The sequence below is a fragment of the Myxine glutinosa genome, chromosome 5, assembly GCF_964187855.1.
Source record: "Myxine glutinosa chromosome 5, kmMyxGlut1.1, whole genome shotgun sequence".
Taxonomy (NCBI): domain Eukaryota; kingdom Metazoa; phylum Chordata; class Myxini; order Myxiniformes; family Myxinidae; genus Myxine; species Myxine glutinosa.
The window spans coordinates 83,750,745-83,763,303 of record NC_136265.1 but is presented as its reverse complement, the minus strand read 5'-3'; the positions used below and the strand labels follow the sequence as shown (position 1 = coordinate 83,763,303).

At 48.8% G+C, this 12,559-nt stretch overlaps 1 protein-coding gene and 1 long non-coding RNA gene across 2 annotated transcripts in view; both read right to left on the bottom strand.

Moving 5' to 3' along the window:
- LOC144892321 (uncharacterized) overlaps positions 1-12,559 on the bottom strand; it is a 340,168-nt gene that overhangs the window by 200,692 nt on the left and 126,917 nt on the right. The gene's annotated exons all lie outside the window — the stretch shown is intronic.
- On the bottom strand, positions 7,630-11,183 carry LOC137428323 (uncharacterized). The gene has a single exon (XM_078777193.1). The coding sequence runs from the start codon at positions 11,176-11,178 to the stop codon at positions 8,650-8,652; it is 2,529 nt and encodes an 842-aa protein (XP_078633319.1). The 5' UTR covers positions 11,179-11,183; the 3' UTR covers positions 7,630-8,649.

Below are 12,559 nucleotides of genomic sequence, written 5' to 3'. Positions count from 1 at the left end.
ATTCATATGTGGCAAAGAGACAATTCATATGTGGCAAAGAAACGATTCATATGTGGCAAAGAGACAATTCATATGTGGCAAAGAGACAATTCTTATGTGGCAAAGAGACAATTCTTATGTGGCAAAGATACAATTCATATGTGGCAAAGAGACAATTCATATGTGGCAAAGAGACAATTATTATGTGGCAAAGAGACAATTCATACGTGGCAAAGAGACAATTCTTATGTGGCAAAGAGACAATTCTTATGTGGCAAAGAGACAATTCATATGTGGCAAAGAGACAAGTCCCACTTTCACCTTTACAACTTTCACCATCCTCACCTGCATCGAAGAACATCTCCCACCATTACCCTTCTGCCATTTTGTGTTTCCAACGCAACAAACAACACGAAATAAATAAACTCAGCACCAAAACTGATAAAGAGTTCTGAAGGTTTGGAGGTGATTATAACAAAGGTAAAGGGGAGACTTGTTTTGTAGAATCCGAGGGAAGAGCCGAGGAGGAGGAAACGATCGAACTTTTCTGATACCTCGTCCATTAACGAATCTGCTCTCAGGAATCTAAATCTCCGTTCGAGTTTCGATAACAAAGAACGGAAACGATTCACCGGGTCAGGACATCGACACGATATTTATTGTACGAGGGATCCCGATCAGGAGATCTCCACGATCTTGTATGAGTGAACCCAATCAGGAGATCGACATGATCTTGTACGAGGGAACCCGATCAGGACATCGACACGATCCTGTACGAGTGAACCCTCCCCGTACATGGTGTGATTCCCCATGTAAATGTATTTAAACAGTAAACATCACGTACCGTGTCCGGACTTGTTCTCCTCAGGTCGAGCGATCCTGAACCTGCAGTCCGAGTGAGATTCTTCAGGACCGACCAAGTTCCTTCCATCGGAGAAACTCGAAGATCCCGGAGGGTTCAACCTGTTAATGTTATGATCACAGGAGAGATCTCCATTCATGGCGAACAGTGAAGTGAAGTGAAGTGAAGTGAAGTGATGTCACCAGTGCTGTTTCGGTCCGCGCAGTGCAATGCAGACAACAACGTGTGAGCGAAGTCAGTTCACTCAAGCAATCCCTAAAAATAGTTAATTCACAAATTCCAATCTGCAGATTCGTCGTGGAGTGAGGATTTCGTTTCAAACATTCGGGTTTTGTTTAATTCCAATCCCCAGATTCGCCACAGACCGAGGAACCACGGCTTTGAATGGATTTCGGATTTGAACCTTGAATTCTAAAATGGGACAATCAGAGATTTCCGTCTATTTTTCATTCAAAGATCAATGCGTTCTGTTTTTTTTTTTTTGAAATGTCGAGGATCCTGAACCACAAGACATTTATTATCCTCGCCGATGGAGAGTGTCTGCACCACCGCCACTTTGTGTGTTGCACCCGTGGGTTTGGGTTGGGATGAAACGGGGTTACCGTGCAGGGGTTTGGCGTGGATCGGCCATGGTTTTGCGTCGTGCGACATCATTTCTATTGGTGTGAATAAAGCTGATTTATCACCTCAGCAAGACAGGTGTTTGGTCCTGTTGTCGAGTTTGGAGATTCCTGCAACCAAAATGGCGCTGTTTGTCTGTTTAATGATTTTTCACCACGATACACATGGTCGTTCCTCATCCAATATCAACCAAACTTGACAGGACTCAGGGTCACACAATGAAGGTTGTGATGTATTAATATGACCCCCTCCCCAAGTGGGTTTCTCCCCCAAGGTGGATGTGTGTTGGGGTGTATATCCGTGCTAAGATAGCTTATCGTGGTGTTTCTCCAAGGCCACTTCTGATAACATAAATATATATTGTTGTGGCGGACACGAAAGCTCACTGGCGTGATGGCATCATTCCACGCACCAAATGGGCGGCGGCCACGCCCGAGGGGTAGGCGTGGCCTCGGGATATACACGGGGCGCGCAGCCCGGAGCGCTCCAGTGGAGCTCTTGCAAGAAAGACTCTTTTAACTTACCGCGTTGTCCGCTTCCTCCTTGCTAAACAAGTAGCGCGCGTAGCACCGTGCTTCATTGGTGACCTCCGACGTTCTGGTCAGCCGTCGCTGACCACCCGAACACGCCACAGCAATGGCAACCAACGCGGTCACAATCAAACTCCCCGAGTTCTGGGAGGCTCAAGCTGAAGTTTGGTTCCTGCAGGCAGAAGCCCAGTTCCGACTTCGAGGCATCACGGTGGACGAGACCATGTACTGCCACGTAGTCGCCTCCCTCGGGCCCGGCATGGCCGTCCGCGTCATGTTGGTCCTGTGGAACCCACCGGCCGATGGCAGGTACGAGGTGATCAAGCGTCTCCTCCTCGCCACGTTCGGCCTCACGGTGGACGCATGGGCCGACCGCCTCCTGGACCTCCCCGAGCTCGGTGACACGCGACCGTCGGTCCGCATGGACCATATGCTGTCGCTGATGGGCAACGAAACCCCGAATGCTCTATTCCGGGCGTTATTTAGACGCCAGCTGCCGGCACGAGTACGCCTCTCGTTGGCCGGTTCTGCGACGACGGAACCCCGAGCTCTCGCTGCCGAGGCCGACAAGTTATCCGCGGCTTTGGACACGCAGGCGAGTTTTGGCGCGGCCGTTGCGCATCCCGAGGCTGATGCACACCTCATGGCTGATGCTGATGCACACCTCGCGGCCGCCGCCACGCCCCACCCACCACAGCGGAGAAAGCCGCGGCCTCCGCCACCAACCTGGTGTTTTTTCCATGCCCAGTTCGGCCACGAGGCTCGGCAGTGTCGCCCGCCGTGCTCATTCGGCAGGTCGGGAAACGCCAGGGCCGGCCCTCGGTAGTGGCACTGAGCGCCGGCCGTTCAAACAGCCTACTGTTCATAACAGACACCTTATCCGGGCGCCGTTACCTGTGCGACACGGGAGCGCAGGTGAGTGTCGTTCCCGCCGGTACGTCCGACAAGCAAACCGCAGGCTGGTGCCCCGCGCTGCTTGCTGCCAACGGTACGTCCATACGCACATACGGAAAACGCTGCCTCTCTCTGCGGTTTGGAGGGCAGGTTTTCCGGTGGTCGTTCGTCACTGCCGACGTGCCCATGGCACTGCTCGGCGCGGACTTCCTGTGTGCTAATGGGCTGTTGGTGGACGTAAAGCACAGAAGGCTCGTCCAGGCCGAGACGTTCAGCTCACTCGCCTGCGCGCTGCCCAGCTCGTTGAGCAGCTCACGGAGCGGCTCATCGAGCGGCTTGTTGAGCGGTTCGGTTCCGGCCAGGTTGATCTGTACGCTTCCGGCAGCGGACGAAATCACCCGCCTCCTCGCCAGCTTCCCGGCCCTCACGCGGCCCACCTTCTCGGCGGGGGCCGTCAAGCACGGGGTGGAACACCACATCCCCACCGCCGGGCCACCGGTCTACGCCCGGGCACACCGCCTCGAGCCAACGAAGCTCGCGGTAGCTAAAGCGGAGTTCGCTACGCTGGAGCGGCTCGGCATCGTGCGGCGCTCCGAGAGTGCTTGGGCATCGCCGCTCCACATCGTGCCAAAGCCCGGTGGGGGCTGGCGACTGTGCGGGGACTACCGGCACCTCAACGACGCCACCACCCCCGACCGCTACCCCATCCCCCACATCCAGGACTTCTCTGCCCGGTTGGCGGGCATGTCCTTCTTTTCAAAGGTGGACCTCATACGCGGTTACCATCAGGTCCCCGTCAGGCAGGAGGACATCCCGAAGATGGCGGTCATCACGCCATTCGGACTTTTCGAATTTCTTCGGATGCCCTTCGGGTTGAAGAATGCGGCTCAGGCGTTCCAGCGACTAATGGACAGCATATTGCGTGACTTGGATTTCGTGTACGTCTACCTGGACGACATCCTCGTCGCCAGCGTGTCCCGCGAAGAGCACCTCCACCATCTCCGCTCGCTCTTCGAACGCCTGGGCCAGCATGGCCTCATCGTGAAGCCCGCCAAGTGCCGGTTCGGCATAGCCGAAATCGACTTTTTGGGGCACCGCGTCACCAGGCACGGGGCCGTCCCCCTACCAGCCAAGGTGGAGGCGGTGAAGGGGTTTCCGCGCCCCCGCACAATCAAGGAGCTCCAGGAGCTCCTGGGCATGGTAAACTTTTACCATCGGTTCCTGCCCCGCATCGCCCAGCTCCTGCGCCCCCTGCACGAGGCCCTCCGAGGGAAGCCGGGCAAAGGTGACGTTACCTGGACTGAGCAGATGGACGTGGCGTTCGTAGGCGCGAAGCTCGCCTTGGCCAACGCCACCATGCTCGCGCACCCGGCGCCCGATGCACCGATCGCCCTCACCACCGACGCATCGGACTACGCGGTGGGCGCGGTGCACGAGCAATGGGTGCGTGGTGCTTGGCAACCGCTGGCGTTCTTCAGCCGGCAGCTTCGCCCGCCCGAACGCCGTTATAGTACCTTAGACCGCGAGTTGCTCGGGCTCCACCTGGCGGTCAGGCACTTCCGCCATCTGCTCGAGGGCCGTGCGTTCACGGCCTTCGTCGACCACAAGCCACTGGTCTTCGCGATGGGCAAGGTCACCGAGCCGTGGTCGGCCCGGCAGCAGCGTCACCTCTCGGCTGTGTCCGAATATACGACGGACATCCAGCATGTCGCGGGGAAGGACAACCCGGTGGCGGATTGCCTTTCTCGGTCCGTCGCCCACGCAGTCCACCTCGGCATCGACTATGCCCGGATGTCAGCGGACCAGGCCGCTGACCCCGACGTCCAGGCCTTGCGGACTGCCGTCACGGGCCTCCGCGTCACCGAGGTGCCGTTCGACGGCGCGGGCACGGCCCTCTGGTGCGACGTCTCCCTCGGGCGGCCTCGCCCCATCGTGCCCGCAGGCTGGCAGCACCAGGTTTTTGACGCCATCCACGGCCTGTCCCACCCGGGCACGAGGGCCTCCCAGAGGTTGGCCGCCGACAAGTTTGTCTGGCATGGCCTCCAGAAGGCCGTCCGCAGCTGGACCAGAACGTGCCTCGCGTGCCAGCGCACGAAGGTGCACCGACACACCCAGGCCCCATTGGCCCCGTTTACGGTGCCGGTGCGTAGGTTCGACCACATTGACGTGGACCTGGTGGGACCTCTGTCCCCCTCGCGGGGTTTCACCCATGTCCTCACAATGGTGGACCGCACCACCCGGTGGCCGGAGGCCGTGCCTTTGTCGGCGACGATGGCGGCGGACGTCGCGCAGGCGTTCATCGCCACCTGGGTCGCCCGGTTCGGCGCCCCCTCGGACATCTCGTCCGACCGCGGCCCCCAGTACACCTCGGAGCTCTGGGGGGCGGTCGCGCGGGGGCTCGGGGTCCAGCTGCACCGAACCACGGCCTACCACCCCCAGGCCAACGGTCTGTGCGAGCGGTTCGACCGCTCGTTGAAAGCCGCGCTCCGAGCCACCCTCAGCGACGGCGGCTGGGTCGACAGGCTCCCCTGGGTCTTGCTGGGCCTCCGGACGGCGCCCAAGGACGACCTGCGCGCATCCGCGGCGGAGTTGGTCTTCGGACAACCGCTGCGGGTGCCGGGCGAGTTCCTCCCCGACCCCACGGTCCGCGGCGCAGGAGCGCTCCGCGCTGCAGGAGACCGCCCGGAGGTTCGCCCCGGTGCCGACGGCGCACCACGGGCACCCACCTACGCACGTCGCCCCGGAGCTTCGCACCGCGGAGTACGTCTTCGTCCGGCACGACGCCCACCGGACACCACTGCGGCCCCCGTACGACGGGCCTTTCCGCGTGCTGGAGACCGGGGTGAAACATTTCACCTTGGACATCAGCGGTACTCCCGACCGCGTCTCAGTGGATCGCCTCAAGCCGGCCCACCTCGACGTGGACCACCCACCGCCGATGGCTCGGCCCCCGCGTCGAGGCCGCCCCCCTGGCACCGCCCAGCCCCACCGCCCCCCGGTCCGGCACCCATCCCGGGTGCAGCCGGAGGCATCCCGGCTGGCATCCCTGCACCCCGGACGCCGCCAGAGGGTGCTTCGGCCGGGTCATCCGTTTGCCTCGCAAACTGGCCCTCCAGGTGCGCGGGAACTCTGGGGGGGGGGATGCGTGTGGCGGACACGAAAGCTCACTGGCGTGATGGCATCATTCCACGCACCAAGTGGGCGGCGGCCACGCCCAAGGGGTAGGCGTGGCCTCAGGATATACACCAGGCGCGCAGCCCGGAGCGCTCCAGTGCTACAGTGGAGCTCTTGCAATAAAGACTCTTTTAACTTACCGCGTTGTCCGCTTCCTCCTTGCTAAACAAGTAGCGCGCGTAGCACCGCGCTTCATTGTAATATATTGCAAAGTCGACACCTCTTCGCTTCCAAAATGTGCATTTTCATAAGGTTGTTGTTGTTGTTATCCAAAGTCACGTGGACGATTTAATAAAATTTTGCCTGATAGAAGTTTCTATTCCATTCATTTTATGTCATGCTGGACAGTTTTTACCTCCACCTCTGAAGGTATCGTCAGGTTCACGATGTTAACAAATATCAAAATTTTGGGAGATCAGCAAAACTACACATTTTTGGAATCATCAGAGCATGGAGAATCCGAAAATCAATGTTGGCATTTGCACAGACACCTGCACGGCCGCCATTTTTGATTTTCAAAATGGCCACCATAAAATACATATTTTGCGTTGTCAGCTTCTCGTCAACCTAGAAACTGAATTAAATATGCTAATCCTATGTTTACTGGGCCAAGGAATCCAATAAAGGTCTCAAAATAGTGCTCAGGATTATAGAAAAGCAACAAACAAAGGTAATTGAAAACCATTGTCTTTATATTTGTGATATAACTGTATTACATAATACATGATCGGGCAAGTCCTTTGAAGTTATAGGTGTGGGTTTATAAAGCAAGAAAGCAGCCTTGTTCGTATCAGATTGAACTATAAGTCCTACACACAGGATCTACTAGGTCGATACCGTTCAGGAATATGCTTTTACAGATCTTCATCACTGTCCTGAGTGTTATTTTCGCAAAGGTGTCTTTGCAAATGCCAACATTAATTTTTGGATTCTTCATACTCTGAATATTCCAAAAATGTACAGTTTTGCTTATCTCCAAAGATTTTGAACGAAAAAACATAGTGAACCTGACGAGTACATCGAGTTTTGTTTTCACCTGTTTGTAACTTGAGAAAAGTGAAGCTTTTTCAAGTTTGTTGATTGATCGTGTGAGTTATTGTCTGTTTATCTGTCTGAATATCAATCGCCTACAGGTCACAATTTTAAACCGATCTTCACGAAAATGTAGAGTTGGTCATAAGCAAGAAGTCTTTTGATTTGGAGGTAGAAAGGTCAAAAACAGTCAAATTTCCAAAATTGTAAATTTTCTTTAGATCGACTTGAAATTTGAAGAGGATTTTCATATCGGGTCTCAATTCAACCACCAATTATTCTTGAGGACAACATAGGCCAAAACGTCAACATAGGAAAAGGTCAATCAATGAAGGTCAAATTTATAAAATCCTCACTTTTTATCTGATCGACTTGAAATGTGAACTGGATTTGTATATCATTTCACTGAATTCAACCAATTATTTTAACACTTTCAAGGTGTGAAATAATATATCTGGCTGTTTGACAATGTAAGTTTGGTCTTAATGCTACTGTCTGTTTGAGGAGACATGCGTAACAAAGAGAACTAGCTTTTTCACATGTACTTTATTGTAACTTGAGTTAACACGACTAAAATGTCCATCTAGCTCACTCCTTGCAATACTTCTGTCTTTTTACTCGATGGTGAAATGGACGAACACAGATGCTCATGGGAGAAGAAAGATTGGATCATCACAGTCATTGCATTGTGAGGATAGGACTGTCCAAAAAGTTTGGATTGGCCACAGATGTTACGAGAGATACCGTGGATCCAGGAAATTAGCCTTCTGTGATGCCAACCCTGTGAAGTTAAACTGGTCAAAGGAACTTTCTAAAATTGAGTTTTCAACACTAATGGAAATGATCCTGGTACAAAGTTATTTTGATGATGAAATCAGATTTCATGGTTATTTTATCTTCATTTATTGCAAACTTATCCTCAAGCCTTGATAAAATAAACAAATAAACAATAAACACAAGCAAGTCTTCTCATCTGCATTCTCAGGTTGTACTTGTACTCTCTCTCCGCGGTGGGTCTGCATAGTATCATTCTGTTATGTTCCGGTCTTGCTGTTGGGCTTCTGCTATTGAGCCATGGTCTGAGTTCCCATCCTGTTTCACAACTTCTCTTTCAGTTATTGTGAATTAGTTGTCATTATCTTCTGCTTCTCATGAAGAACAGTATCTCAATTTCTCTTGTCGTGCTGCACTAATCCCTTGTCTCTCCATCTGCTGTGCAGTTCCATCGGTATGTTGAGTGCTCCGACTCTTTCAAAGTTCGTACTGTGGGATTTTCATCCCAAGTATATGTCATATTCATCCGTTGTGGCATTGAAGAAAGTTCTCCATTTGTTGGTCACCATTCACTTCTTATTCCATCTTTGACTTGACCTTGCTGCAACCTCTTATGTTTTCATAAGAGTTTAATTTTGCTCCACCAAAGTAATATTTTAATGGCAATGTTTTTGTAATAGCCGCTCCCAAGTGTTTGCATTTGTAACATTATGCCCTTTCCTTCTCAACTGTGTGAATTTCTCCACGTCTGATGAGGAATTTGCTAAATCTCTTGTGCATAACTTACAGAACATTTATTTGTGAGGCTCCTCTCATCTCTCCAGGGTGTACTTTTTGATGTTTATATAAATTTGATGAACAAGCATACGCGTTGCCACACACAGAACACTTGTACGGCTTCTCACCTGTGTGAATTCTATGATGGGTTTTCATTGCTGAGGAATTTTGAAAATCCTTACTGCAAACGGAGCACTTGAACGGTCTTCTTCCACTGTGTACTTTTTTATGTTCATATAAATGTGAAGAATGACCAAAATTCTTGTTGCAAACCAAACACTTGAATGGTTTTTCTCCTGTGTGTATTCTTTGATGATTCTTCAAAACTTCCGAGAAAGTAAAGGCCTTAGGACACACAGAACATTTGAAAGGCTTCTCTCCTGTGTGTATTTTTTGATGCCGATGTAAATACGATGAACGACCAAAGTCCTTATTACAAACTGAACATTTGTGGGGTTTGTCACCTGTGTGTATTTTTTGATGCCGACGTAAATATGATGGATCAGCAAAGTCCTTACAACAAACTGAACATTTGTAGGGTTTTTCACCTTTGTGTATTCTTTGATGCTGATGGAAATATGATGAATCAGCAAAGTCCTTACTACAAACTGAACATTTGTAAGGTTTTTCACCCGTGTGAAGTTTTTCATGTCTTTTCATTGAAGAGGAAGTTATAAAATCTTTACTGCAGATGGAGCACTTGTATGGTTTTCTTCCACTGTGTACTTTTTTATGGTGAAATAATTGAGAGGATTGACAAAAGGACTTGCTGCACACAGAACACTTGAACGGCTTCTCACCTGTGTGAATTCTTTCATGTTTTGTCATTGATGAGGAAGTCAGAAACTCCTTGTTGCAAACAGAACACTTGTACGGCTTCTCACCTGTGTGAATTCTTTCATGGCATTTCAATGATGAGTGCAATCGAAAATCCTTGTTGCACACAGAACACTTGTAAGGCTTCTCACCTGTGTGAATTCCTTCATGTATTTTCATTTTTGAGGCAGTTATAAAATCCTTGTTGCAAACAGAGCACTTGTGCGGTCTTTTTCCACTGTGTATTTTTTTATGTTTGGATAAATGTGCAGATTGAATGAAAACCTTGCCACAAAAAAAACACTTGTATGGCTTCTCACCTGTGTGAATTCTTTCATGCATTTTCAGTGATGAGGAAGTTAGAAAATCCTTGCTGCAAACAGAGCACCTGTGCGGTCTTCTTCCACCATGTTTTTTTTTATGTTCATAAAAATGTGAGTTTCGACCAAAAGCCTTGCCACAAACAGAACACTTATACGGCTTCTCACCTGTGTGAATTCTTTCATGTATCTTCAATGATGAGCAAATTCGAAAATCCTTGCTGCACACAGAACACTTGTAAGGCTTCTCACCTGCGTGAATTCCTTCATGTCTTTTCATTTTTGAGGAAGTTATAAAATCCTTGCTGCACACAGAGCACCTGTACAGCTTCTCTCCTGTGTGAATAGTCTCATGTATTTTCAATGACGAGACAGTTATAAAATCCTTGCTGCACACAGAACACTTGTAAAGCTTCTCACCTGTGTGCATTCTTTCATGTATTTTCATTGACGAGGCAGTTATAAAATCCTTGTTGCAAACAGAGCACCTGTGCGGTCTTCTTTCACTGTGTATTTTTTTATGTTCAGATAAATGTGCGGATTGAATGAAAACCTTGCCACAAAAAAAACACTTGTACGGCTTCTCACCTGTGTGAATTCTCTGATGTATTTTCAATGATGAGGAAGTTCTAAAATCCTTGTCGCACACAGAACACTTGTGCAGCTTCTCACCTTTGTGTATTCTTTCATGTATTTTCAATGATAAGGCAGTTATAAAATCCTTGCTGCACACAGAACACTTGTACAGCTTCTCACCTGTGTGCATTATTTCATGTATTTTCAATGATGAGGCCGTTATAAAATCCTTGTTGCAAACAGAGCACCTGTGCGGTCTTCTTTCACTGTGTATTTTTTTATGTTCAGATAAATGTGCGGATTGAATGAAAACCTTGCCACAAAAAAAACACTTGTACGGCTTCTCACCTGTGTGAATTCTCTGATGTATTTTCCATGATGAGGAAGTTCTAAAATCCTTGTTGCACACAGAACACTTGTACAGCTTCTCACCTGTGTGAATTCTCTCATGTATTTTCAATGAAGAGGGAATTCTAAAATCCTTGTCGCACACAGAACACTTGTACAGCTTCTCACCTGTGTGTATTCTTCCATGTATTTTCAATGACGAATAATTTGGAAAATCCTTTCTGCAGACAGAGCACTTGTGGAATTTCTCACTTTGGTCATTTTCTGCACTTGGTGGTTTCAGGATATGGGAGGAAGTTCTCCCAGAACTCAAAATCTCCACATCCTTTTTCGGTGAAGGATCATTATTCAGGGGATTTTCACCCGTGTGAATTCTTTCATGAATTTTCAATGATGAGGAAGTTCTAAAATCCTTGTTGCACACAGAACACTTGTACAGCTTCTCAACTGTGTGAATTCCTTCATGTCTTTTCATTTTTGAGGCAGTTGTGAAGTCCTTGTTGCAAACAGAGCACCTGTGTGGTTTTCTTCCACTGTGTATTTTTTTATGTTCATATAAATGTGATGATTGACTGAAAACCTTGCCACAAAAAAAACACTTGAACGGCTTCTCACCTGTGTGAATTCTCTCATGTATTTTCAATGATGAGGGAATTCTAAAATCCTTGTTGCACACAGAACACTTGTACGGCTTCTCACCTGTGTGTGTTCTTTCATGTATTTTCAATGACGAAGAATTTGGAAAATCCTTACTGCAAACAGAGCACTTTTGGAATTTCTCACATTGGTCATTTTCTCCACTTGATGGTTTTAGGATATGGGAGGAAGTTCTCCCAGAACTCAAAATCTCCACATCCTTTTTCGGTGAAACATCATTATTAAGGGGATTCTGACCTGTGTGTATTTTTTGATGAAGATTTAAAGATGACGAAAGAGTAAATGATTTGTCGCACACAGAACACTTGTATGATCTCCCACTTCCTTGGATATTGATTAATGTCTCTGCACAACTTTTGCAACTGTGGTTGCAAGACACGATGCCAATCTTGTCATTTTCATCACAAATAGTCCGAGTCATGTGTGGATTGAAAACTTCTGGGTTGAACAACTTGGAACAGTTGGAACAAGAAACCAGTTTCATTTGTTTCTCTGAAAAGACAAATCACAAAAATTATAAAAATTCAAACCTTCTTTGAAAAGTATGCGATAATTGACAAATATTTCACACAAATTACATTTGAGGAAACACAAACTACATTCTCAGACGTTATTCTGCAAAATGTATTCAATCAAAAGTGTGGCCCCATCCAACGAAGGGTTAACACTCGAAACATCAGCTCCATGCTTTTCACGGCAGTTGCCAAACTTCAATGAACATTCTGTGGAATTCAGAATGCTTGGTTCTACCCATCTGCCGACAAGGAATGATTGTCAAAGCTCTACCTTTTCCAATTCCCAGAGAAGAGGGGTGAAACAACTGAACCAACCAACTCTTGAGGGAGAGTAAGAATACACAGTGCTCTGAAAAGATTTTTTTTCATGGCATAGCCCATAGGGGAAAGCCATCCAGAACAGTGTTTGTCCGTCCATTTGTATGTCTCCTCAAATGTAAACCAATCTGAGCTGAGGATCTGGTCACTTTACAGGGTGATGTGACTACATCTGATATCATTATGGCGGTATGGCGGCCGATTCCGCACACCACCATTTTGATTCCAATTTCGTTCAGGCCGAACATATCGTCGAACATGTCATATGTCCCAATCGCCATACTCTACCTCAACGTTTTTCATTCAGTGTGAAACACAAACAAACCGATTGTTCAAATAACCATCAAATATCAAAAGCATAGGCGT

Bases quoted from the DNA above. Each gene is read 5' to 3' on its own strand.
- LOC137428323 (XM_078777193.1), bottom strand. From the start codon at position 11,178: ATGAAAAGACATGAAGGAATTCACACAGTTGAGAAGCTGTACAAGTGT.